The following is a 27,403-nucleotide window of genomic DNA, read 5'->3' as shown; positions in this document are numbered from 1 at the left end:
GCCTTGGATTTCTAATCCTCCAATGTTGTTATTGGATCTGATTTGAATACCGCTTGAGGATCTGACCCTTTTTTTCAATTTTCACCTAAAATGACATACTCAAATTTAACTGCCCATAGCTCAATACCTGAAGCAAGGATATGCATATTCTTGATAACATTTGAATGGAAACACTTAATTTTATGGAAATGCAAAATTAATATAGGAGAATATAACACATTAGATCTGATAAAAGATAATACAAAGAAAAAAACGTTTTTTGTACCATCATTTTGAAACACAAGAGAAAGGTCATAATGCATTATTTCAGTCCAGGCGCAATTTACATTTTGGCAACTAGATGGCAGCAGTGTATGTGCAAAGTTTTAGACTGATCCAATGAACCATATCTGTTCAAAATGTTGTGTCAAGACTGCCCAAATGTTCCTAATTGGTTTATCAATACATTTTCAAGTTCATAATTGTGCATGGTATTATTTCACTGTAACAGATACTTATTTTCCACCATAATTTGCAAATAAATTCATTAAAAATCCTACAATGTGATTTTCTGGATTTTTTTTCCTCATTTTGTCTGTCATAGTTGAAGTGTACCTATGATGAAAATTACAGGCCTCTCATCTTTTTAAGTGGGAGAGTGTGGAGTGTGTTGCCATGTAGGCTATGCTGTGTAGGTGTGTTTATGATGTTATTTCATTATGGACATTAAATCATGAAATAACAAGTCAATACGTATGAAACAACTATCAGACTGGAGGGGTGTGAAGAAACCATTCCTTTATTGGTGTGAAGTCTCAGTCAGGATGAGGGGCTAAAAACAGTGCTCTACACCAGACCCATGTCCACTCACACACTAGCTCACGTGGGGTACAGGGTGTGTCGCATCAAAATGTGATTTTTATTTTATTTTAACGTTCACCTCACTCAGACTACAGCAGTACTCATGACTTTCTCTAGGATGGGTTCGATTGTGGGGGAGTGGAGTACTGAACTTACAAGGGGCCAACTCAATGGATCAAGGGTCAAAACCACATCAATGACAGTTATCAGAAATAGCATATTTGCTTTTTTCGAATCCTTTGATTCATACTTCGTATTCTCGGAGAGCGGGTGTTGCCAGAAGTGTTTTCGGGTTGACGTTTCCATGACAATGGCATGTTGCAGTGGCGCTGGTAGTGGTCTACTTGGCATTGGCGGAGCTGCTGAGCATCTTGCGGACAGCCTGCGCAATGGCGTCACGGTCGATGCCGAAGATCTTGAGGAGCTCAGTGGGTTTGCCGCTGCGGGGGACGTGGGCCACGGCCATACGGTGCACGTTGAAGCCGGTCTCATTCACCACAGCAGAACACACCGCCTCCCCCAGGCCACCTAAAGAATTACAACCACATGTCAGTCAATCACATTTACAACATTTTACAACATTTTACAACTAAATAAAACCTAAAATGCAAGAGTGCAGAGTTCTATTTTCTGGGTCTTAGTATTTGTGCAGAGGTTTGTCCTAAGACTCCATATGTCACATCCGCTCTCCTCCTCTAACTCCTTTGAGCCTGTCTTGCTGAGCTGTCTTTGTTTGTGCAGTTTAGCCCCACTGTGCTGTACAGAATGTACAGTAGCTGGCCAGTCAGTCTGATCTATACATCAGCTTTGTCTTCCACCTCACTGACACTGTAACACGGTCACCTCCACAGCCCCCTGCGTCTTTCTTGATCCTCCCTGACAGGCCTCCCACCACCTTCTCACTGACTGACCATCAGGCCGGCGGTGGCGAAGGGGGGCCGGGTGCGAGAGAGGGTGTTCCTCCACTCTACTTTAGTAGCCATCTGCACAATGGGGGTCCTTGAAGCCTGGGCCTCTCCATATAGCCCCCTCTAAGCCCCCTATCACAGCCTCCCCCCTTCCTCTCCCTCACACACCATCTTCCCACCCCCTATGGCTTTGAGTGGACGCCCAGCCCCCCCACGTCGCCCGCGCATGCACACCTGTCATAATGCACTATTCATGCCCATGTGTAGACAGGGAATGGGGGTGGGGGTTGGAGGTTGTCAGGGCATGGCTTCTGATGGTTGGGGGTTAGTTAATGTTAAGATGCGGACTGTGGCACGGCTGTGCTTATTCTTTTCTTTGTTTAGTTCCTTCAGCAGACAGTATAAATACCAAGGGACAAATAAGGCAACTGTGCCAAAATAAACACCCACACATTTTTGGACTTGCTTTTATCTAGGTCAGTGAAAGCCCAACGGCCAGAGCAGAGCTGAAATGTAAAAAAACATTGAGGGTTGATAGTCTCTTCTCCTCCTCCTGCACATGCTCAGGCTTAGAGATTTAAGAACTGATACAAATCACATGAATGTCTCGCAACTGCATAACTATCTAAAACTGCATACCTCAGAGCCCAGTGCTATATATTGTATTCCACTGGAATAAGATAACCTGAGTCCAGAAAGCAGCCTGTGTGTGCAGAGTACCCACCCTCGTAGTAGTGGTCCTCTACTGTGACTATGCGGCCCCTGGTGGCCTTGGCGTGCTCGATGATGGTCTTGGAGTCCAGAGGCTTGATGGTGAAAGGATCAATCACTCGAATGTTGATCCTCTCTGAGAGAGAAACAGAGCATGTTATACAATACTCGCAGTACAAATTTCTTCAGTTCAAATGGCAGTGTTTCATCTATTCACGCAACACCAGATAAACAGTAGAGATGAATCGACAGACTTCTACAGTGCTGGAGACAGATGCTAGAAGTACTCTGACTCGGTTGTTGGGGTGCACATGCTTATTGATAGAGTACCACCATCAGCCACCACTGTTGGCAGTTAACCCCAGAACATAATGAATGGTCCAATGCCTTAGTGGGACAAGTCTCACAACAAAGTCTCAGTGTGTGTGTGTGTGTGTGTGTGCATTACTCGGATGACGTTGATGTCCATCAGTCCCTGGGTGATGAGCACATTTCCTGACAGCCAATGTAGAATATTGAGTTCCAGTGAAGGATCTATGTAACTTTCCCGAAAGGACTGTTTTCTACCTTTCTTTAGCATTTCAGCAGCTGCCAGTGCCTCGTGTAGGGTCACGCCTGCTCCGATCACTGTCACATGATCATCGTTGGTCTTGTACACAACCTGACAGACATGGGATGGAGGTTTCTATTATCTAGGCATATTTCTATTTAACATTATTTAGCAAGCATGTTAGTACTATAAGAAAGTGATCTACTGACACATTAGTCATTGTGTATAGTACATCTCATATATCATTGTCTCCATACCTTTGCCTGCCCCACATGGAAGTCTTCGTTGCTGTTGTAAAGAACACTGTTCTCTGGGCGACTGGTTCTGATGAAACACACACCCTGAAACAGAGATGAAACATGTCAATCAGCCTCTGGACTTTCATTACCTTGTCATTCATCAGACAGGTTTATTAAACAGCGACTCAGCCATACTCAGCAGCTGTGTGAACCAAAGATATTGGAAAGTGAGCACATAGCATGAGGCAGATGTGATAGAGAGGGTTCTAGGTGCAGGTTAGTATTTTTTGTCATAAATATTGTTCTGGAGGCAGCTCTGCAGAGTGGTTACTAGCTGGCACAGCCACAAAGTCACAGCTACAGGACTGTTTTGCTAGTACAGACTGGAATATGTTCCGGGATTCATGCGATAGTGTTGCGGAGTATACAACATTAGTCACTGGCTTCATTAATAAGCGCATCGACGATGTCGTCCCCACAGTGACCTACGCACAGTACAAATCCCAACCAGAAGCCATGGATTACAGGAAACATTGCACTGAGCTAAAAGATAGAGCTGCCGCTTTCAAGGAGCGGGACACTAATCCGGACGCTTTAAGAAATTCTGATAAACCCTCCGACAAATCATCAAACAGGCAAAGCATCAATACAGGACTAAGATTGAATCCTACTACACCAGCTCTGATGCTCGTAGGATGGGGAAGAGCTTGCAAACTTCACAAATTATAAATGGAAACCCAGGCAAGCTAAATGCCTTCTCTGCTAGCTTCCGTGCAAGCAACACGAAACCATGCATGAGAGCACCAGCTGTTCTGGAAGACTGTGTGATCATAACTGCATGTAGCGGATGTGAGTAAGACCATTAAGCAGGTTCGGAGGGCAAGACAGATTACTAGGATGTGTACTCAGCGCATGCGCTGACCAGCTGTGTTCTTAGTCCCCTTCTGCACTCCCTGTTCACCCATGACTGAGTGGCCACGCACGTCTCCGACACCATCATTAAGTTTGACTATGACAAAACGGTGGTAGGCCTGATCACTGACGACGATGAGACAGCCTATGAGACAGCCTATAGACAGCCTATAGGGAGGAGGTCAGAGACTTGGCAGTGTGGTGCCAGGACAACAACAACCTCTCTTTCAACATGAGCAAGACAAATGAGCTGATCGTGAACTATAGGAAAAGGAGGGCTGAGCACACCCACATTCACAGGGCTGTAGTGGAGTGGGTAGAGAGCTTCAAGTTCCTTGGTGTCCACATCATTAAAGAACTATCATGGTCCAAACACACCAACACAGTTATGAAGAGGGCACGACAACACCTATTCCCCCTCAAAAGGTTATATAGCTGCACCATCGAGAGCATCCTGACTGGTTGCGTCACCGCTTGGTATGGCAACTGCTTGGCATCCGACTGCAAGATGCTATAGAGGGTAGTGCGTACGGCCCAGTACATCACTGGGGCCAAGCTTCCTGCCATCCAGGACCCCTATACCAGGCCTAACAATTTTCACACACACACACTCTCGCTGCTGCTAATCTCTGCTTATTATCTATGCATAGTCACTTTACCCCTATCTACATGTACATATTACCTCAATTACCTCGACTAATCCGTACCCCTGCACATTGTATCGGTACTCCTGGTATATAGCCTCGTTATTGTTAGTTTAATGTGTTACTATATTTCCTTGAGGTTTCTTTGCTAATTTTTCTTACTTGTTGGTTTAGGGCTCATAATTAAGTATTTGGATTCAACACGTGACAAATAAAATTGTAATTGATCAAATCAGATTTTAAATCAAACCATAACCACACTGCTAACTCTAATATCTAACCCTAACCTTAAATTAAGACCAAAAAGCACATATTTGTTTTCATACATTTTTACAATATAGCAATTTACAATATATAATATACAATAACTACAATATGGTTTAGGTTTTGCTGCCGGCCTATCTAAGGGGAAATCACTCAGTTCTGCCTCCAGGTCAAAACTCATGACAATAAATGTCAACCTGTGTGCTGGGTACCTTTGTGTTAGCAGCCAGCTCCACAGCTTTCTCAGTGGAGACACCGTCGCTAGGGTAGAAAACAGTTGCCGTGGGAATGGCTCTGAACATGGCAATGTCTTCAAGGCCCATCTGAGAAGGTCCATCCTCTCCTAGAACACACACACATGCACACATACACACACAAACATGCATGCAAGTCACACACAATAGCATTTGGGGTGTATGGGGCGGCTTAAAGTGAAAGCTACAGGGCAGGCATGCGTTCAGTGGGGCGAGTCGGCGTGGGCATGCAATGTACCTGAGGAACCAAAAGGAAACCTGGCCGCCCCGCCACCACCACTTCCATGACAGAGAGAGAGAGGGGGAGGGAGGAAACGAGTGCTGGCCGGAGCCACACTGATACAGTAGTAGATGGACGGAAGAGACGGAAAATCAAAATTCAGGATTCAGGAAATAATACAGGATCACAAGGCGTGAGGCCAACTACAAGGAAACGATTCAACCCACTGCAAGAGTGTTACAAACATTTTCAAATCGAAACCAACTGAAGACACAAACCTTCCTCGACTAAACAGTGTTAGGGGAAGCACTGTGTTAACACTGTGTGACAGTGAGATAGGTCTTCTGCAGTGGACTGAATCGGTCCAAGAGGAACCAGCGCTGAGAGCTACGTCAGGTTAGGATCACAGTGAGGAAGTCACGGGTCACTACACAGACAGGTCACCGGGGGTGGGGGGTGGTCAAAGGTCAGTGTGCGGACTGACCGATGGACACGCCGCAGTGGGAGCCACACAGATTGATGTTGCTCTCAGAGATGGCAGCCATGCGGAGCTGGTCGTAGGCACGTGTGAAGAAGGTGGCGAAGGTGCTGGCGAACACCACGTTACGATCCCGCGTGGCGCAGCCCACCGCAATGCTCACCTGACAGAAGAGGAGAGAGAGGATAGGTAAAGGAGAGTAAAAGCCTGAGTAACTTGTGTTCTCAAATTCTGGCCAAAGTGTCTCACATTCCTTAGAAATAAAAGGAGGGAGCCATCATCTTAAAAATTCATATGGGAGAAATGGGATGTTTGAGCGATTCAATTTCCTGTTAGCCCTGAGAAAGCCCTTTCCCCTGTTCCCCATGAGGCCCTGCTAAGGGGATGGGGCCTGTGTGAGCAGTTAAAAACGATCATTGTCAGTGAGAGTTTTTACTCAATACAATACACTATGTTTAAACAATACCATCTACATTAAGTATAGCAAAGCACAGTGTGTCGTTTGCTAGCATAGAGCATTATTGTTGTCACTGACCAACAAGATACTTGAAAGCCAACAGAGCATTAAATGCCCCAGTCCCTTAACAATATTCATATATGTGACAGCATGACTTGGGTAATTAATTAATCTAAATAACATCAGAACAATATTTGACTCCTCTATTGTCTGTGTGGGAGTCACAATGAGACACAGGCCACAATACGGCTTCATTAAGCCTGCTAATGATGCCTCAAAGAACATCAACTGGAATCCTGCAGAGACATTACTAATGATGAGGAGGTCAGGGCCCATATCCACAAAGCGTCTCAGAGTAGATGCTGATCTAGGATCTGTCCAATCTTATTCATTATGATCTAAAAGGCCAAAATGATCCTAAATCAGCACTCCTACTCTGAGACACTTTGTGGATACAGGACCTGGTCTCTTAGGCAACCAGGCAGGAGGAGTAGAAGGATTGATGCCCTAGAAGTGAGGGGGTAACACTGTGTGTGTCAGAGGTGAATAATTTAGATATGAGGGTGGAAAGCAGCAGAAGAAGCCGCTTTAGACTATAGTGATGGATAAAGTGGAATTACGTGTTTGTCATTCTACAGTCGTTCAAATACAAAGACGTAGGCCTACAGTATGAATGGTTTGGATGGCACTTTTATGATCATTTTGGGTTGACGTCACATAGTGCTATCAACAACAGCTTATCATTGTTATTTTGTGATCAGTACACTTTTGTTCACCCTACTAGACCTAGACTCAGGTCAGATATGTGGCACTGGGTGTCAGCTGAGCTTACCATGTTCTGCTCAGCGATGTAGCACTCAACGTAGCGCTCGGGGTGCTCATTCTTAAAGAGCTCAGAGAAGGTTGAGTTCTTGGTGTCTCCATCCAGAGCCACAACATGCTCGTTGTAGCGGCCCAGCTTAGCAAGAGCCATGCCATAGGCCTTCCGCGTGGCAATCTGCAGCCAAACACAACCAATGGGTTAGTTCATTTAAAACACAGTTCAATATAGCAGCCCACCATCTGTCTGGGTCATGAGCAAGTCAATATACATTTTCCATGTCTTGTTCCAGGACTTAAAGCATCTCTCTCAAACGCTCTTGTTCTTTCTGTCAAGTACACACACGCATGTGTACACACACACACACCTTCTCTCCGAGTTTGTAGTTGGGTGCATTGGGCATGCGGACGTTGCGCAGGCTGACTGGCAGTGAGTCCTCGGTGGGCGTAGCGGGGTACAGGCGCTTGGTGGTGTTCATGATGCGCGCCTGGATGTCCTTCATCACCCCCTCAGCCATCTCCTTGGGCAGGGGCTTCCCATGCCAGCCCATCTTGTCCTCTGCAGCTACAACACACACAAAGAACATGATGAAATACATACACAGACAGAGACACACACAGATAGACATTGATCAGAGAAGGCACACTACCTCACACACAGCAAATACACCTTTAGTATATCAGCAATGACAAAATTGGAGGAAATCTGCTTTTGTTTTATATCTAGATGACATGATATCAGTATCGAAATGTCATAAGTTACATATTGCTCAACACTCCTCTCTCTCATCACAATGCCTTACACGTGTGGCCATCAAAGACCATTCTATAGGTCAGGGTTCCACTTCAAAAACCATATGCTTATGACAATAGGCAGACAAAGGCCAGTGATCTGAGTATATACTACACATCCCGAGGGATTACTAGGCTGCTGTAGCAGAAGCTCTAAAGCAGTGCCTAGATTACCACAGGTTTAGGTGCCCTTCATAGAAAAGACAGGAGGGCTGAGTTGGGTCTATTAGACTTGACCCATTTTAAGGGACAGGCACAGACTAAACCTTTGTGATTTCAGGATTAGTGTGGTCTGGTAGTAGGTATTCATGACAAAGCAGCTCCCGAGCACCACAGATATGTTTGAACGTGAAGGGTAGAGGGGAGTCTGTCAGTATCACAATGAAGCTGTGCTGGTACATTTGTGTATGCATGAAAGGCGCTGCTGCTGGCATAGTTTTAGGGCTTGGTTAGTCTCTGGGTGTACCTGTCTGTACTAGTGTATCAGTACATGTACCTATAGAGGAGCATGGGATTGGGTACCTGTAGAAATGTGTGTGTGTTTCTGTAGGTACCTGAGATTCCCTTGCCCTTGATGGTTTTGGCAATGATGGCGGTGGGCTGGTGACGGGGTTGGCTCAGAACCTTGGTCAGCTCCTCCACACTGTGCCCGTCCACAATGATGGCATTCCACCTACACACACACACACATACTTCATTTACTGGTGCCAATACCCGGTGGGAGTAATTTACATGCTCAGGCCCATAATCATGGTCTCTAGGCCACACATTTTCTAGGCTTTCTCCCAGTACCCACCCAAAGGCCTCGCAGCGTTTCTGGTACTTCTCCACATGGTGCTGCAGGGGAGCCGGGTCACTCTGACCCAGACGATTGATGTCCAGGATGGCCACTAGGTTGTCCAGCTGGTAGTAAGAAGCGAAGGACATGGCCTCCCACACAGAGCCCTCAGACATCTCCCCATCACCCAGCAGACAGTACACATTGTAGCTACAGAGGGAAAAACAGACGGACAGACACAGACAGATAGACAGGGGCAATTAGAGGCTTGCAACATCACAGCAGCCAAGCTTTCATAAAAAGTAATAAACAAGTAAAGTTATGACTAATATAAATGACTAATCCACAACTTTCAATTCATTGCCACCTAATGGCTAATGGGATGAAACGCAACACAACAGAGCAGAACAATAATAATAACAATCTCTTCCTCACAATAATCATCTTCAAAATGAGCCTCCCTCCCCGCACAGAGCGAACAGGAACAGTTGACCCCACCCTTGGCTCGGAGCTCCAATCATCCTGCATGGTAACAGGGTCTGACAGCTTTCCACTCAAATAGACATTGTCATTAAAGCGAGAAGATAGACTGAGACATGGCACGCATTCCGGGCCAGACCGCCTGGGGGAAAAAACATTCCAGAGCCCAGAGAGGGATCCACAAAACACCTGGTCCAGATCCCCTCTCCCGGTTATCTCGCCACAGCACCTCTCACTACACAAAGACAGACTTCCCTGCACCAACACACTGTTTAAACCTCTGAGCTGCAATTAAATTTGAATCAAATCAACACAATCTAATAGGCTACATGATGTTATATGATACAATATCAGTGTGTTGACTCACTGCTTGCTATAACATGAGTTGATGATAATGATGATTATATAACTCATTAATTAGATGGTAATGAAGGGCAAACGTAGAAATCTAAATATGAATGGATAAATGACTGTTCTATTGCTGTGGAGGAATGACACTGTTTAAAGAGCTATTAAGTCAAAAGCTGTGATGGAGTAGGGGATCTGAGGTAACCCTTCAAATGTGCATACCGGTGAGTGTGTGTGGCTTAAAACAACACACACTGGGGAACGTATCCTACACATTCTGAGGGGTTACTGGGCTGCTGCAGGTCTAAAGCACTGGCCGGATGAGGCCGGGGTGACATGCCCCTCGTGACATGTGCCAGGATAACCATGCAGTTTAACCTATAATTTAAGCTTCTATTTAAAACAGGTACAAATTGAGATGAACCAATATTCATTCATTCACTCTCTCCTCTCGCCAGGTGAGAATATTATAGAGGTGAGAAGAGAACACATCATACTGACATCTCACATGGAGCCCTCAGGCTCATCTGGCTTACATAGAACCAATGAACAGGAAATGTCTTAAAACCACCCTCCTGAACCTGCGCCAAATTGTTTTACGTTCTGCTTCGATTTGGTTTGGTTTAGCTAAAGCATGGATAATCATATTCAAACTCTCCATTTACTAAATCAAATAAACACAGTGAATTAAACAGGGTACTGTAAGCGTGAGGCTTTATTAATGCTGTAATGTGGCATTTTCACTTGCTAATCCTCCTGCTAAGTGTATCTGACACATTCACTCATTTGATTCATAGCACACTCTATTTATCTGGGACCCTGGCCTATGCATGTAGGGCTGTGGATGTTTGGGTCACTGACTGTAATAGGAAGATTGCTTTAATTAAAACAGTCGTACATACAGACAAGTCACGGTTGGGGCTGGATGCTACAGTAGCTCACTTTGACAAGCTGTTCTGAGTACTGGAGCACACTCACTCACTAATTACTCATTCCCAGAGAGACACACTCAATTCAATTCAAGGAGCTTTATTGGCATGGGAAACATATGTTAACATTGCCAAAGCAAGTGAAGTAGATAACATACAAAAGTGAAATAAACAATAACAATGACCAGTAAACATTACACGCACAGAAGTTCCAAAAGAATAAAGACATTACAAATGTCATATTATGTATATATAGTGTTGTAACAATGTGCAAATGGTTAAAGTACAAAAGTGAAAATAAAAAAACATAAATATGAGTTGTATTTAGAATAGTGTTTGTTATTCACTGGTTGCCCTTTTCTTGTGGCAACAGGTCACAAAATCAGGTTTGTTTTCTAATTCGTTGTGGATCTGTGTAATCTCTAATATGGTCATACATTTGGCAGGAGGTTAGGAAGTGCAGCTCAGTTTCCACCTCATTTTGTGGGCAGTATGCACATAGCCTGTCTTCTCTTGATAGCCAGGTCTGTCCACGGTGGCCTTTCTCAATAGCAAGGCTATGCCCACTGAGTCTGTACATAGTCAAAGCTGTCCTTAAGTATGGGTCAGTCACAGTGGTCAGGTATTCTGCCCCTGTGTACTCTCTGTTTAGGGCTAAATAGCATTCTAGTTTGCTCTGTTTTGTTGTTAATTCTTTGCAATGTGTCAAGTAATTATATTTTTGTTTTGTCATGATTTGGTTGGGTATAATTGTGTTGCTGTCCTGGGGCTCCGTGGGGTCTGTATGTGAACAGAGCCCCAGGACCAGCTTGCTTAGGAGACACTTCTCCAGGTTTATCTCTCTGTAGGTGATGGCTTTGTTATGGAATGTTTGGGAATCACTTCCTTTTAGCAGGTTGTAAAATGGTAATGTCTCTTTTCTGGATTTTGATAATTAGTGGTTATCGGCCGAATTCTGCTCAGCATGCATTATTTGGGGTTTTACGTTGTACACAGAGGACATTTTTGCAGAATTCTGCATGCAGTCTCAATTTGGTGTCCCATTTTGTGAATTATTGGTTGGTGAACAGACCCCAGACCTTACAACCATAAAGGGCAATGGGTTCTATAACTGATTTAAGTATTTTTTTGCCAGATCCTAATTGGTATGTCGAATTTTATGTTCCTTTTGAAGGCATAGAATGCCCTTCTTGCCTTGTCTCTCAGATCGCTCATAGCTTTGTGGAAGTTACCTGTGGCGCTGATGTTAAGGCCAAAGTATGTATTGTGTGCTCTAGGGCAATGGTGTCTAGATGGAACTTGTATTTGTGGTTCTGACGACTGGATCTTTTTTGGAACACCATTATTTTGGTCTCAATAAGATTTACTATCAGGGCCCAGGTCTGATAGAATCTGAGCAGACAATCTAAGTACTGCTGTAGGCCCTCCTTGGTTGGAGACAGAAGCACCAGATCATCGGGTGCTGCAGCCTGTTCTAGTGCCCTTGCCAATTCATTGATATGTATGAGGGTGGGGCTTAAGCTGCATCCCTGTCTCACCCCATGGCCCTGTGGGAATTTGTGTTTTTTTTGCCAATTTTCACTGCACACTTGTTTGTGTACATGGATTTTATAACGTTGTATGTTTTCCCCTCAACACCACTTTCCATCAGTTTGTATAGCAGACCCTCATGCCAAATTTAATCAAATACTTTTTTGAAATCAACAAAGCATGAGAAGACTTTGCCTTTGTTTTGGTTTGTTTGTTTGTCAAGAAGGGTGTGCAGGGTGAATACGTGGTGTGCCGCACGATAATTTGGTAAAAAGCCAATTTGACATTTGCTCAGTACATTGTTTTCATTGAGGAAATGTAAGTGTCTGTTGTTAATGATAATGCAGAGGATTTTCTTCAGGTTGCTGTTGACGCATATCCCACGGTAGTTATTGGGGACAAATTTGTCTCCACTTTTGTGGATTGGGGTGATCAGTCCTTGGTTTCAAACATTGGGGAAGATGCCAGAGCTAAGGATGATGTTAAAGAGTTTTAGAATAGCCAATTGGAATTTGTTGTCTGTATATTTTATTATGAGGATACCATCAACACCACAGGCCTTTTTGGGATGGAGGGTTTTTATTTTGTCCTGTAGTTCATTCAAGGTAATTGGAGAATCCAGTGGGTTCCGGTAGTCTTTAATAGTTGATTCTAAGATTTGTATTTGATCATGTACATGTTTTTGCTGTTTGTTCTTTGTTATAGAGCCAAACAGATTGGAGAAGTGGTTTACCCATACATCTCCATTTTGGATAGATCATTCTTTGTGTTGTTGTTTGTTATGTGTTTTCCAATTTTCCCAGAAGTGGTTAGAGTCTATGGATTCTTCAATTACATTGAGCTGATTTCTGACATGCTGTTCCTTCTTTTTCCGTAGTGTATTTCTGTATTGTTTTAGGGATTCCCCATAGTGAAGGCGTAGACTCAGGTTTTCTGGGTCTCTATGTTTTTGGTTGGACAGGTTTCTCAATTTCTTTCTTAGGTTCTTGCATTCTTCTTCAAACCATACAGTTGGTGAATGCAAGCATTTCACGAAACCGATCCTCAAAACCTAATGTCTACCTAGCCCACCACTCCACCCTGGACTTGAACAGCCTTTACATCCAGGCCCACCTCTACAAGGTAGCAATCACAAATTAAGCCAGGACGTTACCCTCAACCATAGCCCCAGCATCTCACAGAGGAGCAACAGAGTAACGGACACCCCTCCCAGACCAGCAAGACCCCCTCCCAGACCTGCAAGACCCCCTCCTGAAGGACCAGTGCTGAGAGAACCCACGCCAAGAGGACCTACACCCAGACCATAGCATCACCAGCCAGACACCAACCAGCTAAGACCACCCCAAGCAAACCCTGGCCACACCTTATATAGGCGCCTTCATATCAGACCTATGCCCCTTCTGCACACCCCATGCCCCCCACACCTGCGGCAAGGAACTCAACAAAACAGCAGAGCATACATCCTGGCAGTGAGCAGAGCAACAGGCCCAACCCCCAGTATTACACCCGCCCAAGTCCCATCCTGCAACCTAAGAGGTATGTATCAGATGCTCAACATGCTACTGTACTACCTACTGTGATGGTCAGGGCCTAAACCACACAAAAACAACACTAGACACTATGGAACACAAAGATTTTACTATTTCATCCTGGAATATACAAGGTCTGAGGTCATCTGCCTTTCGTCTAAATAGCAGGAACCTAGACTTCATCAAAGAAATTGGAAATACAGACATTGTTATCCTACAAGAAACATGGTATAAAGGAGACGGACCCACTGGTTGCCCTCTAGGTTACAGAGAGGTGGTAGTCCCATCCACCAAACTACCAGGTGTGAAACAGGGGGTATGCTAATTTGGTATAGAAAAGACCTAACCCATTCTATTAAATTAGTCAAAACAGGAACATTTTACATCTGGTTAGAAATTAATAAGGAAATGAACAACAGAAAACTGTCCTCATGTATTTGCTACCTATATCCCCCCAATAGAATCCCCATACTTTAACGATGACAGCTTATCCATCCTAGAGGGGGAGATCAACAATTTCCAGGCCCAGGGACATGTACTTGTCTGTGGTGACCTAAATGCCAGAACTGGACAAGAACCTGACACCCTCAGCACACAGAGGGATAAACACCTACAGTGCCTTGCAAAAGTATTCACCCTCCTTGGCGTTTTTCCTATTTTGTTAAATTACAACCTGAAATGTACATAGATTTTTATTTGGATTTCATGTAATGGACATACACAAAATAGTCCAAATTGGTGAAGTGAAATGAGATTTAAAAAAAACTTGTTTTAAAAAATTTAATAAATTATAAATGGAAATGTATTCAACCACTTTGCTATGAAGCCCCTAAATAAGATCTGGTGCAACCAATTACCTTCAGAAGTCACATAATAAATTAAATAAAGTCCACCTGTGTGCATGATCTGTCACATGATCTCAGTATACAGTTGAAGTAGGAAGTTTACATACACCTTAACCAAATGCATTTAAACTCAGTTTTTCCCAATTCTTGACATTGAATCATAGTAAAAATTCCCTGTCTTAGGTCAGTTAGGATCACCACTATCTTTAAAAAATGTGAAATGTCAGAATAATAGTAGAGAGAATGATTTATTTCAGCTTTTATTTCTTTCATCCCATTCCCAGTGGGTAGGAAGCTTACACACTAATTGAGTGTATTTGGTAGCATTGCCTTTAAATTGTTTAACTTGGGTCTAACATTTTGGGTAGCCTTCCACAAGCTTCCCACATGTGGGTGAATTTTGGCCCATTCCTCCTGACAGAGCGGATGTAACGGAGTCAGGTTTGTGCTCGCACACATTTTTTCAGTTCTGCCCACAACATTTCTATAGGATTGAGGTCAGGGCTTTGTGATGGCCACTCCAACACCTTCACTTTGTTGTCCTTGAGCCATTTTGCCACAACTTTGGAAGAATGCTTGGGGTCATTGAAGACCAATTGCGACCAAGTTTTAACTTTGTGACTGATGTCTTGAGATGTTGCTTCAATATCTCCACATAATTTTCCATCCTCTTGATGCCATCTATTTTGTGAAGTGCACCAGTCCCTCCTGCAGCAAAGCACCCCCACAACATGATGCTGCCACCCTGTGCTTTACGGTTGGGATGCTGTTCTTTGGCTTGCAAGCCTCCCCCTTTTTCTTCCAAACATAACAATGGTCATTATGGCCAAACAGTTCTGTTTTGTTTCATCAGACCAGAGGACATTTGTCCAAAAAGTACAATCTTTGTCCCCATGTGCATTTGCAAACTGTTGCCAGGCTTTTTTATGGCGGTTTTGGAACAGTGGCTTCTTCCTTGCTGAACGGCCTTTCAGGTTATGTCGATATAGGACTTGTTTTACTGTGGATATTATACATACTTTTGTACCGGTTTCCTCCAGCATCTTCACAAGGTCCTTTGCTTTTGTTCTGGGATTGATTTGCACTTCTCGCACCAAAGTACGTTAATCTCTAGGAGACAGAACGCGTCTTCTTCCTGAGCGGTATGACGGCTGCGTGGTCCCATGGTGTTTATACTTGCGTACTATTGTTTGTACAGATGAACGTGGTACCTTCAGGCGTTTGGAAATTGCTCCCAAAGATGAATCAGACTTGTGGAGGTCCACAAATGTTTTGCTGAGGTCTTGGCTGATTTCTTTTGATTTTCCCATGATGTCAAGCAAAGAGGCACTGAGTTTGAAGGTAGGCCTGGAAATACATCCACAGGTACACCCCCAATTGACTTAAATTATGTCAATTAGCCTATCAGAAGCTTCTAAAGCCATGGCATAATTTTCTTGAATTTTCCAAGCTGTTTAAAGGCACAGTCGACTTAGTGTATGTAAACTTCTTACCCACTGGAATTGTGATACAGTGAATTATAAGTGAAATAATCTGTCTGTAAACAATTGTTGGAAAAATGACTTGTGTCATGCACAAAGTAGATGTCCTAACCAACTTGCCAAAACTATAGTTTGTCAACAAGAAATTTGTGGAGTGGTTGAAAAAACGAGTTTTAATGACTCCAACCTAAGTGTATGTAAACTTCCGACTTCAAACCTGTTCTGAAAGGCCTCAGAGTCTGCAACACCACTAAGCAACGGGAACCACCAAGAAAATGGCACCATGAAGACCAATGAGCTCCAGGTCAGCGACAAAGACCAGGTCAGGGACAAAGTTGTGGAGAAGTACAGATCAGGGTTGGGTCACAAAAAAATATCAGAAACTTTGAACATCCCATGGAACACCATTAAATCCATTATAAAAAATTGAAAGAATATAGTACCACAACAAAACCTGCCAAGAGAGGGCCGCCAACCAAAACACACAGACCAGGCAAGGAGGTCGTTAATCAGAGAGGCAACAAAGCGACCAAAGATAACCCTGAAGGAGCTGCAAAGCTCCACAGTATAGATTTGAGTATCTGTTCAAAGGACCACTTTAAGCCATACACTCCACAGAGCTGGGCTTTACGGAAGAGTGGCCAGAAAAAAAGCAATTTCTTAAAGAAAAAAATAAGCAAACACATTTTGTGTTTGCCAAAAGGCATGTGGGTGATTCCCCAAACATACGGAAGAAGGTACTCTGGTCAGACTAAAATTGAGCTTTTTGTCCATCAAGGAAAACGCTAAGTCTGGTGCAAACCCAATACCCCTCATTACTCCAAGAACACCATCCCCACAGTGAAACATGGTGGCAGCATCATGCTGTGGTGATGTTTTTCATCGGCAGGGACTGGGAAACTGGTCAGAAATTAAGGAATGATGGATGCCGCTAAATACAGGGAAATCCTTGAGGGAAACCTGTTTCAGTCTTCTAGAGATTTGAGACTGGGACGGATATTCACCTTCCAGCAGGACAATGACCCTAAGCATACTGATAAAGCAACACTTGAGTGGTTTAAGGGGAAACATTTAAATGCCTTGGAATGGCCTAGTCAAAGCCAGACCACAATCTAAATGAGGATCTGTGGTATGACTTAAAGATTACTGTACACCAGCAGGAACCCATCTAACTTGAAGGAGCTGGAGCAGTTTTGCCTTGAAGAATGGGCAAAAAACCAAGTGGCTCTACAAAGTATTGACTTTGGGTAGGTGAATAGTTATGCACGCTCAGGTTTTCCGTTTTTGTCTTATTTCTTGTTTGTTTCAAAATAAAAAAATACTTTGCATCTTCAAACTGGTAGGCATGTTGTGTAAATCAAATGATACAAACCCCCCAAAAATCTATTTTTATTTCAGTTTGTAAGGCAACAAAATAGGAAAAATGCCAAGGGGGGTGAATACTTTCACAAGGCACTGTACCTGGAGGTGACAGCAAAAGGGCAAGAGGGTAAGTAATAATATGGGGAGGAGGTAGTTCGGTGTGCTATTTACAGATTGGCTGTGTACCAGGTACAGTGATCGGTAAGCTGCTCAGACAGCTGATGCTTAAAGTTAGAGAGGGAGATATTCCGAGATTTTTGCAATTCGTTCCAGTCATTGGCAGCAGAGAACTGGAAGGAAAGGCGGACGAAGGAAGTGTTGGCTTTGGAAGATGACCAGTGCAATATACCTGCTGGAGCGCGTGCTACGGGTGGGTGTTGCTATGGTGACCAGTGAGAGCTGAGATAAGGCGGGGCTTTATCTAGCAAAGACTTATAGATGACCTGGAGCCAGTGGGTTTGATATGTGGTGAGGGCCAGCCAACGAGAGCATACTGGTCGTAGTGGTGGGTAGTATATGGGACTTTGGTGATAAAACTGATGGCACTGTGATAGACTACATCCAGTTTGCTGAGTAGAGTGTTGGGGGCTATTTTGTAAATTACATCGCCGAAGTCAAGGATCGGTAGGATTGTCAGTTTTACGAGGGTGTTTGGCGGCATGACGGAAGGAGGCTTTGTTGTGAAATAGGAAGCCAATTATAGATTTAATTTTGGATTGGAGATGCTTAATGTGAGTCTGGAAAGAGAGTTTACAGTCTAACCAGACACCTAGGTATTTGTAGTTGTCCACATATTCTAGGTCAGAACCGTCCAGACTAGTGATGCTAGTCGGGCGGGAGGGTGTGGGCAGCAATCGGTTGAAGAGCATGCACTTAGTTTTACTAGCATTTAAAAGAATTTGGAGGCCACGGAAGGAGTGTTGTATGGCATTGAAGCTCATTTGGAGGTTTGTTAGCACAGTGTTTGTTAGCACAGTCATTTGAGAAGCCAAGGCTATTGAGTCTGCCGATAAGAATGCGGTGATTGACAGTCGAAAGCCTTGGCCACGTTGATGAAGACGGCTGCACAGTACTATCTTTTGCCGATGGCAGTTATGATATCGTTTAGAACCTTAAGCGTGACTGAGGTGCACCCATGACCAGCTCGGAAACCAGATTGCATAGTGGAGAAGGTACGGTGGGATTCAAAATGGTTTGTGATCATTTGCGTCTAGAGTGTCACCCACTTTGAAGAGGGGGATGACTGCGGCAGCTTTCCAATCTTTGGGGATCTCAGACGATACGAAAGAGAGGTTGAATAGGCTAGTAATAGGGGTTGCAACAATTTAGGTGGATAATTTTAGAAAGAGAGGGTCCAGATTGTCTAGCCCAGCTGATTTGCAGGGATCCAGATTTTGCAGGTTGCTGCAGGGGGTGCTGAGATGTTGGCCAGGGTAGGGGTAGCCAGGAGGAGAGCATGGCCAGCCGTGGAAAAATGCTAATTGAAATTATTGACTAGCGTGGATTTATTGGTGGTGACAGTGTTTCCTATCCTCAGTGCAGTGGGCAGCTGGGACGAGGTGCTCTTATTCTCCATGGACTTTACAGTGCCCCAAACTTTTTGGAATTAGTGCTACAGGAAGCAAATTTCTGTTTGAAAAAGCTAGCCTTAGCTTTCCTAACTGACTGAGTATTACGCTCTCAGAGAGTTCACAGTCAGTCCACTGACACCCCTATCAGATCACAGCAAAAGCACACTCTACTTGAACAGAGCTATTCTCAATCATGAGGCATCAAAGCCAAAGTAACTGAATAATATTAAGAAATGCTATAGATGGAAGGAAAGTAGTGTGGAAATCTACCAAAAAATAATTAGGCAAAAACAAATTCAATCCCTTCTAGACAATTTCCTGGACAAAATGTTCCACTGTAATAGTGAAGGTGTAAACTTGGCAGTAGAAATCCTAAACAGTACATTTGACCTCAGCTTCCTTTTCAAATAAAAAAATTGCAAGCAGACAACCTAAGAAAATTAACAACAATGACAAATGGTTTGATAAAGCAAACACCATTGTATATACAACCAATATTTATGTTTATTTATTTTCCCTTTTGTACTTTAACTATTTGCACATCGTTACAACACTGTATTTAAACCTAATAGGGCATTTGAAATGTCTTTATTATTTTGAAACTTCTGTGAGTGTAATGTTTACTGTTAATTTTGATTGCCAACGCAAGTGAAATAAACAATATAAACGTGTTTCCCATGCCAATAAAGCCCCTTAAATTGAATTGATATTTAATTGAGCGAGAGCGAGAGGGATATGGTAAGAGAGTGAGCCAGCGCGAGAGAAAAGGCAAGCGCAAGAGAGAGCAAGAGAGAGAGCGGGAGAGAGAGAGCGCGGGAGAGAGTGAGCGGGAGAGAGGGCGAGCGAGCGGGAGAGAGAGCAAGTGGGCAAGAGCAGGCGAGAGTAGGCAAGAGCAGGTGAGAGTAGGCGAGAGCGTGCGAGTGAGAGAGCAAGGAAGAGAGAGAGTGCAAGGAAGAGAGAGAGCAAAAGAGAGAGGAGAGCGCAAGGGGAAGTAGTGAGAGAAAAGAAGAGAGATGAGGTTAAGAGCAAGAGAGGGAGAAGATGGCGGCTCTCTCGCAGCCCTGATTATTAGAGCAGAAGAATTGACTGAACACAAAATGCAGAGAAGGCGCAACCAACCCATCACACATATACATTATATGTCAGACTGCTCTGTTATAGGACCAAAAATGAAACCAGAGAATAGCAACAACAACAAAATCACAGTATCTCTAATAAACCATTTTAAAGTACTTCCCTAACCCCAAAGTACAGCCCAGCTATCCTACTGTTATATATTTGTATATGGATTCAGATATGAAGGTGAATCTGCTTGTCATATGCAGATTGCCATAGGCAGTATTCCAGGCTCCATTGTTTACCAGTGTTGCCACGTGGCCATTCTTGAACAGACCTCGTTTCTCACAACAAAGACGCTGGCTTCCATACCATATTCAATGATGAAACAGCCAGCCAGCCTGTCTCCACGACACCACATACAAGATCAGCTATGGCTGTCAGCCTGCGTCTACTCTCCTGACAGGAGGTGAAACGTCAGATCTTCTTACTGTTTGCAGTGTGCACCATGAGTATAGATGTGTGTATTGTGTACATGCAAGCTTTGTCTATGGATGGGTCTCTTTATGCCTATGTGTTGGAAAGTATCACTGTGTATGTTCATAGTAGGTGTGTCTGATTTATCTAATTGCACATATTTCCTTGTGCATACTCCCCTTTGTATATTCCCAATGCATGTAATTATTTGTGTTAGTCAATCTGTCTGTGTTCTGGTTTAGCCAGACAGCGTACGATCACACAACTAAAGCATGAACTTAGAAGGGTGTTATGCATCTAATGGAGTCATGTGCTAAACTCCATATTATGTGCCGAGGTGTGTGTGTGTGTGTGTGTGTGTGTGTGGGAGAATGGTATTTCACCTGGCCTTGTCAAAGTATTTCCCAGTGTAGGCCATCCCACAGGCAGCACCCAGACCCTGTCCAAGAGAGCCGGTGGCCACATCCACAAACTGCTGCTTCTGTTAACACACGTAAACATATACAAATGTTAAGACACTACACAAACACGTCGCAGCACACACAACATGCATAAACATGCATTACACCATCAAGCACACATTACACAAACTCATCAAACATTATACAAATTATGCAGTTAAACATTGCACAGACATCTATTTGCGAACAAAGACGAACTACTCAGTCATAACACACCCACATTCAGTCTCAGTGAAGACTTTACTGTGAAATGCTTAATACAATACAATTAAATCCACATGAATGGAGCTACAGTATATACAGGGAGTACCAGTACCAGATTAATGTGGAGCTATATACAGGGAGTACCAGTACCAGATCAATGTGGAGCTATATACAGGGAGTACCAGTACCAGATCAATGTGGAGCTATATACAGTGAGTACCAGTACCAGATCAATGTGGAGCTATATACAGGGAGTACCAGTACCAGATCAATGTGGAGCTATATACAGGGAGTACCAGTACCAGATCAATGTGGAGCAATATACAGGGAGTACCAGTACCAGATCAATGTGGAGCTATATACAGGGAGTACCAGTACCAGACCAATGTGTATAAGTATAAGGTATTTAAGGTAGATACTTTTCACAAAACACACACACACTTCCTCTCAAACACACTTCCTAAACATACACATTAATTCAGTGCTCATGGTAACTGCTCAACAGGGCAAATCAATGTGTAAGTATTAGGTGAATAGGTACTGAATCTTAGTTGAGGGAATCAGTGGGCTACTCACGTGTGTGTGAACAGAGCATGGCATTACTGTGTATTCAGACACAGGGCCTGGGGCCACCTGTCTCTGTCACACAAACACATCTTTGTGACATACAGTCTATACCACAGTACATAGTGGGTCTTGTGTGCTCAGACTTCCTCTCTCCAACAAGGGAATACCAGTGCCCTGAAAATGGACATGTCTGGCTTTGGAAATGAGGACAAATTTGACCCTGTTAGTTGTATTTCATAAGAGAGGTAACAAGCGGTAGTGGATGAACGGGTTTGTAAGGAACAAAGGGCTAAATATAAATCAGGCTTGTGGAAGAGTGACACTCTGGGTTAATGGAGTTAAGAGGTTATTTGTGGACCAAACAGGGTTGTGTCTTGTGGATTGATGGGTCACTTCCTATTCCTGTTCTTACCGGCACAGGATGTCCTTCCAGGATGGAGTCGACCTTACGGAGGTTGAGCAGCTCGCTGTCCTTCAGGTAGCCTGCCTCAGCCCACACTGCATACAGCACCGGTGCCGCATGACCCTGGAGGAGAGAGAAAGAGCGAGAGGGACACAGAGAGAGAGAACGGTCTCACAGATACAAGTCACTCTTAGACTTCATTGAGTAGTAGAAAGAGACTTTGTTACCATCACACAGACATGACCGCATTCAGACAGAACATACACAACGGGGCCTTAGCTAATGCAAGCACACTTCAATAATTTACGACAACCACCTTTCATAGCAGAGCTGTTATTCCCTATGTTACACTCTCACATACAGTATCACACTTTGTGCCTGGACTAATTTCAGTTCTGGGATTGGGAACATGATCCCAAACCTTCTTCCTTCCCTCCAAATGAATTAAGCTCCAGTAGTCTCAATAGGATTACGACCACGCCTCCCGGTCTGTCTCCTAAAGCAGTGGTTCACAAACTGTGGAACTCAGTCAGGCTTTGAATTTACTCTTGAAAGTAAATAGAATGCACAAGGTGCCATTTCAAAAGTGGTTAGTGCAACAGCAATTTTCCTCATCATGTCAATCATAGAGAGCTATTTATAACTTGTCAGAAATGTCCAGTTGACCATCTAGCTCATGTCAGCTAACGTTGATGCGGGATATTCCCCAATGATGAAAGGGGGGCATGAGTGAAAAGGTTTGGGAACCTTGGCCCTAAAGAATCGCAGGTCCCAGATTACAGGTTTACTCTACATTGGGCCTTTAAGAACTCTAATCATATGGCTGGTTCTTCCCAGCACAGACTGGCCAAAGCAATCTGACTGGTTAAAATCCTATGAATATACAACTGTCCATCCATTCATCAGGTTGTTTTTTGAAAATGGTATTAGTTTAATACAATGCCCTAGTGCTTGCTAAGGGCCCTAACCACTCTCTCAATCTACGGAACAATCTGGCCTTAATGGCCATGTACTCTTATAATCTCCAGCCGACACAAACAGAAGAGTACAGGCCACCCCTCAAAGCCTGATTCCTCTAGGTTTTTTCCTAAGTTCCAGCCTTTCTAGGGAGTTTTTCCTAGCCACTGCTTCTGCGTCTCTTGCTCTCTGGGTTTTAGGCTGGGTTTCTGTATAATCACTTTGTGACAACTGCTGACGTAAAAAGGGCTTTTGATTGATTGACTGACAAACTTGATTAAACTGTATCTGAGGCCGATGAGGCCATTAGGGAAGATGCAGGGCTGCTACAGTAGGTCTGACCTTAGAGGTGAACATGGATTTGGCTGACAGGACTGATTAAGGCAGGGGAATGAGACTGGTACGGCATTTTTTTAATTGTTCCCCTCTAAATCAGGGACTGATTTAGACGTGGGACACCAGGTGTGTACAATTCGTTATCAGGTAGAACAGAAAAACAGCAGGCTCCGGATCCCGTAGAGTAAGAGTTCAATACCTCTGGTCTCTAGACCATAGAAATATAATCCCCATTCAAGTCAATAATAATTATATTTCTAGACAGGGTTAGAGTGGTACCTTGGAGAGGACGAAGCGGTCATTGTTGATGTTGCGGGGGTCCTCAGGGCGGTACTTCATGGTGTTGAAGAAGAGCACAGACATGATCTCTGCCACACTGCAGCATGATGTGGGGTGTCTGGAGGGCAGAGGACAGGACAGGGAGTCAGACCAGGGCTCTGACTGACACATACACACACCTCCATGCGCTCAGGACACTGCAGTGTAGAGCAAGAAAGTATAAACACACACACTCGCCATAAATGATCTACAATCAGTTTACTATAGACTATTTCATTGCACTCCCATATATTCAGTAGACACACACACAAAGTACTGAACAGACACTGTCCTGTGATGTCATTATAGGAAACAAATCCATATTTAATGGAACTTGATCATTCAGACCTGAACGCTGATATTCATTCTTCATTTAGTGCAGGGGCTGGCCTATATTAGTCTGTCTGCCAACTGTAAACTTCATGTTGTGATAAAGCTTTAACACTCAATGCATGTGAAACGTGTTATTTTCGCTCTTTTGCCTTTGACTTCACATTAGTGAATTAATTCACAACAATCAATCTGCTGTCTGTTAGATAAGGCAGACCCTCTTCCATACATTCAGTCAGGGTTAGACAGTTCCTCAAGCAATGAGCTGGAGGACATCATTGTGATCATTCCATTGCACTTTAAAGTTGTATTATAGCAGACCACAAATTCTCAAACCACAAACACTCCTTTCTCCTTCATTGCCAAAACTCCATGCTTGAGGTTAAATGCAAAAGATATCAATATTTAAACAGTTTAAAAAAATAATCTATAACATATGAGATTCCAAACAGAGCATGCCTGTTGTAATATGTCACAATAACACAGGTGCCTGGTACCCACCAAAAACGGAAACGTTTTAAATCAACCTGAAACGGAAAGGTGGTCAAAAAAGACTAAATTAAATGAAATGTTGATTGGATGAAATAAACAATGAACAGGTGAAAGAATGAACACATAAAAAGGTATATTTGAATTGTGCCTTGGACTTATTTGTTGAGGTGGAAGTACACATTTATTAAAAGGTTGTATCCTCAGACATTGTGGTTATGCGTCAATAGCGTATTTTATTTGAGCTGTTAACTATACTGTAATAAAAAAGGAAATAAGAAAAAGGAATTAATTAATCTCTCAAAATATAAAGAATATTTATTCTACCCCTATACCAAGGACAAGCCTGAAAAATATGAATAGAAAGGGGAGTGATTGTCCTGGTCGCGGTGGCCTGACGTATCATCAGCCAGTCGCAAATCGTTCCGCTCTGCGAAGATGATGGCCACTGGAGGCTGAATTTACTCAGGAGCACCAGGAACGAGCGCGGTCTCTTTAGTTGCGGCGAAAGCGGGTCCATTCCACATACTCAAAAGCCCACGTCGCCACCACGCGTAAAGACCCATTCTTTACGGAATCATAATGAATGGGTTTGCTCTCAAAAAATGCATTCAAAAATAAATGGGCATTAAGATACTGTACAATCGAAAATAATGCACCTGCTTCGAGTAGCCCAGTCTATTAGAACGTACGAGGCTACGACATTATTAACTAAAGTTCACAATGTTATCTCTGCATATTTGATATATATGGTATCTGCATGGTTTACATCCCACATTTAAGACATGTCGATGATTAATGCCAAATGGATGGCATTGAAAGGGTAGAATTAAGAATAGTAGTAGCCTGTTCTGGAACAATGCGTAATATGCGCATAAAATGGGCATACAATGTCCGAGCCATGGCTATTACGCATGTAAACCCATCACATAGCCTGCACGGATGGACACCTCATATTACAAATGTATTTTTCTTTTGAATTTAAAGCATTGAAGCATGGCGCTTACCCGCTGCCTGCAGCAGTTGTAGCCTTTATAGAGTTGATCCTGAGCCGGTTGGCTACGTTCCGAAGTGCCTGCAGAGTCTGTTGGTCGGGTTTGTGATAGTCCTCCATCTGTGCGCAATTCTGTCAAAAATACACTTAAAAAATAAAATACTGTACCAACAACGTCAGGGTCAAGACTATGAAATATGTGCGGGGGATAGAGGCAGAGAGAATGACAGATAGAGGGGCGTGTTAGTAAACCTATGATTGAATATGGCTAATCTAGAGCAAAAAGGAGATTGACAGCACACGGGCTCAACAAACACAGAGAGGTAGGGTGCGTATGTAGCAGCGCAAAGTATGCTACATCCCAAACAGTTACGCATGGACGAAATGGGGAAGGCGGAGTTGCCAAGGCCAAGTGGATTGGACTTTAACTGCCACGCCCCCGTCGCCACTACGCGTCACAGGCCTCCCCACACTGTCGCTCCTACGGAAGGGCCAGGCGACAGCAGGGGGCCGGCCATGTTGAGATGTAGAAGGCTACTCTCTGCTAGTGCTGTCAAAGACCAGGGGAAAGTGGATGATTGCATACAGGTCTACTGTAGGTCATTACCTATAATATGTTCTCCATTGGTACAGTAGTAGTCAGAAATATTTTGTTGTTGGGGAAACAGCCAACTTCTACAACTCTACACATTTTGACAGGGGCAAAGATAAACATTTTATAATCTCTTGCTATTCTACACATTTTGCCATGAGGCTGAGAGAAACATTTTATAATCTCATGCTATTCTAAACATTTTGCCATGAGGCTGAGAGAAACATTTTATAATCTCATGCTATTCTAAACATTTTGCCATGAGGGTGAGAGAAACATTTTATAATCTCATGCTATTCTAAACATTTTGCCATGAGGCTGAGAGAAAATGTTCCAGATTTAAAGCAAATTTCCTGCAATTGTAAACATATTGTTATGCGGCAGAGAGAAAATGGTGCAATTTTATAGCTAACCTCGTGCTATTCTAGCAGTTTTAATGCCAATTTCCTGCTATTCTACACATTTTGCCATTCTTGTCATTCTATTTTTATGACATGTTCGATACTATCTGGGGAGAAGGGGGTGTTTTTTTTAAATGGCATATTTTACTAATTTCTTTTAGGGCTGTGTGGTATATAAAGTTAATTAGGTCTATTCTATCATGGGATTGTAGTTAAATAATTAAAGAACTCCAGTGCTAGGGTTGTTAAGGATGGATAGGGGAGGGTTCACAAATTACACTGTACTAATCTAAAATAATTATAATCTATACTCCCACAGCATTGACCTGACTCATTCAAATGCACTACACAACTGCACCATTCATAACCAAAATCTGCCAACTGGCACCCCGGATGTCCATGCTCACTCTCTTCAGTCTTTTTGCTATGCGAAATGGGGAAGAACCTGTGAACAAAAGTGGCACCATGTGCTGATTGAAAATGTGGCCACTACTATACAGTATAATAAAACAAAGGCTGGAAGAATGGGGCGTACTGGGAATAGTGTGGTAAAGAACACTGGCATCTGGGCGACTGGGACAGACATTGAGGTAGGAATGTAATTTTCTGAAGAAAAACAAAATAAAGTAACCTTGCTGCCCTCTATTGGCTTTTTCAAGATATGCCTTGAACTGCATCTCAATCATCCAAAATGGCCACCTCTCCTTGTCTCCACCTCTCCAAATGCTATGACACCAGGGGTGCATCTCAATAGTCCAAGGTGGTTTCTTCTCATTTCCTTTCCTTCATTCTCACTGACATGAAAAACTGGTTAGATTACAGCGGATGGAGAGGGAACGAGGAGAAGAAACCACCTTGGAATACTGAAATGCACCCC

General features: G+C 43.4%; 1 protein-coding gene across 1 annotated transcript; it reads right to left on the bottom strand.

Annotated features, from left to right (window-relative positions):
• Window positions 1-757: 757 nt before the first annotated feature.
• LOC110492333 (transketolase) lies at window positions 758-25,975 on the bottom strand. The gene is made up of 14 exons (XM_021566560.3): window positions 25,547-25,975; window positions 23,682-23,799; window positions 22,119-22,232; window positions 20,858-20,955; window positions 8,885-9,076; window positions 8,643-8,761; window positions 7,665-7,861; window positions 7,310-7,474; window positions 6,027-6,183; window positions 5,281-5,411; window positions 3,267-3,350; window positions 3,027-3,120; window positions 2,473-2,595; window positions 758-1,368 (listed from the first exon to the last, which is right to left on the bottom strand). The coding sequence occupies exons 1-14, from the start codon at window positions 25,651-25,653 to the stop codon at window positions 1,181-1,183; spliced, it is 1,887 nt and encodes a 628-aa protein (XP_021422235.1). The 5' UTR covers window positions 25,654-25,975; the 3' UTR covers window positions 758-1,180.
• Between the last annotated feature and the right edge of the window lie 1,428 nt (window positions 25,976-27,403).

The sequence above is a fragment of the Oncorhynchus mykiss genome, chromosome 16 (assembly GCF_057628025.1).
Source record: "Oncorhynchus mykiss isolate SJ-2025 chromosome 16, ASM5762802v1, whole genome shotgun sequence".
Classification (NCBI taxonomy): Eukaryota; Metazoa; Chordata; class Actinopteri; order Salmoniformes; family Salmonidae; genus Oncorhynchus; species Oncorhynchus mykiss.
Note: the sequence above shows the minus strand (reverse complement) of the source record. Positions and strands in the feature narration are given on the sequence as shown.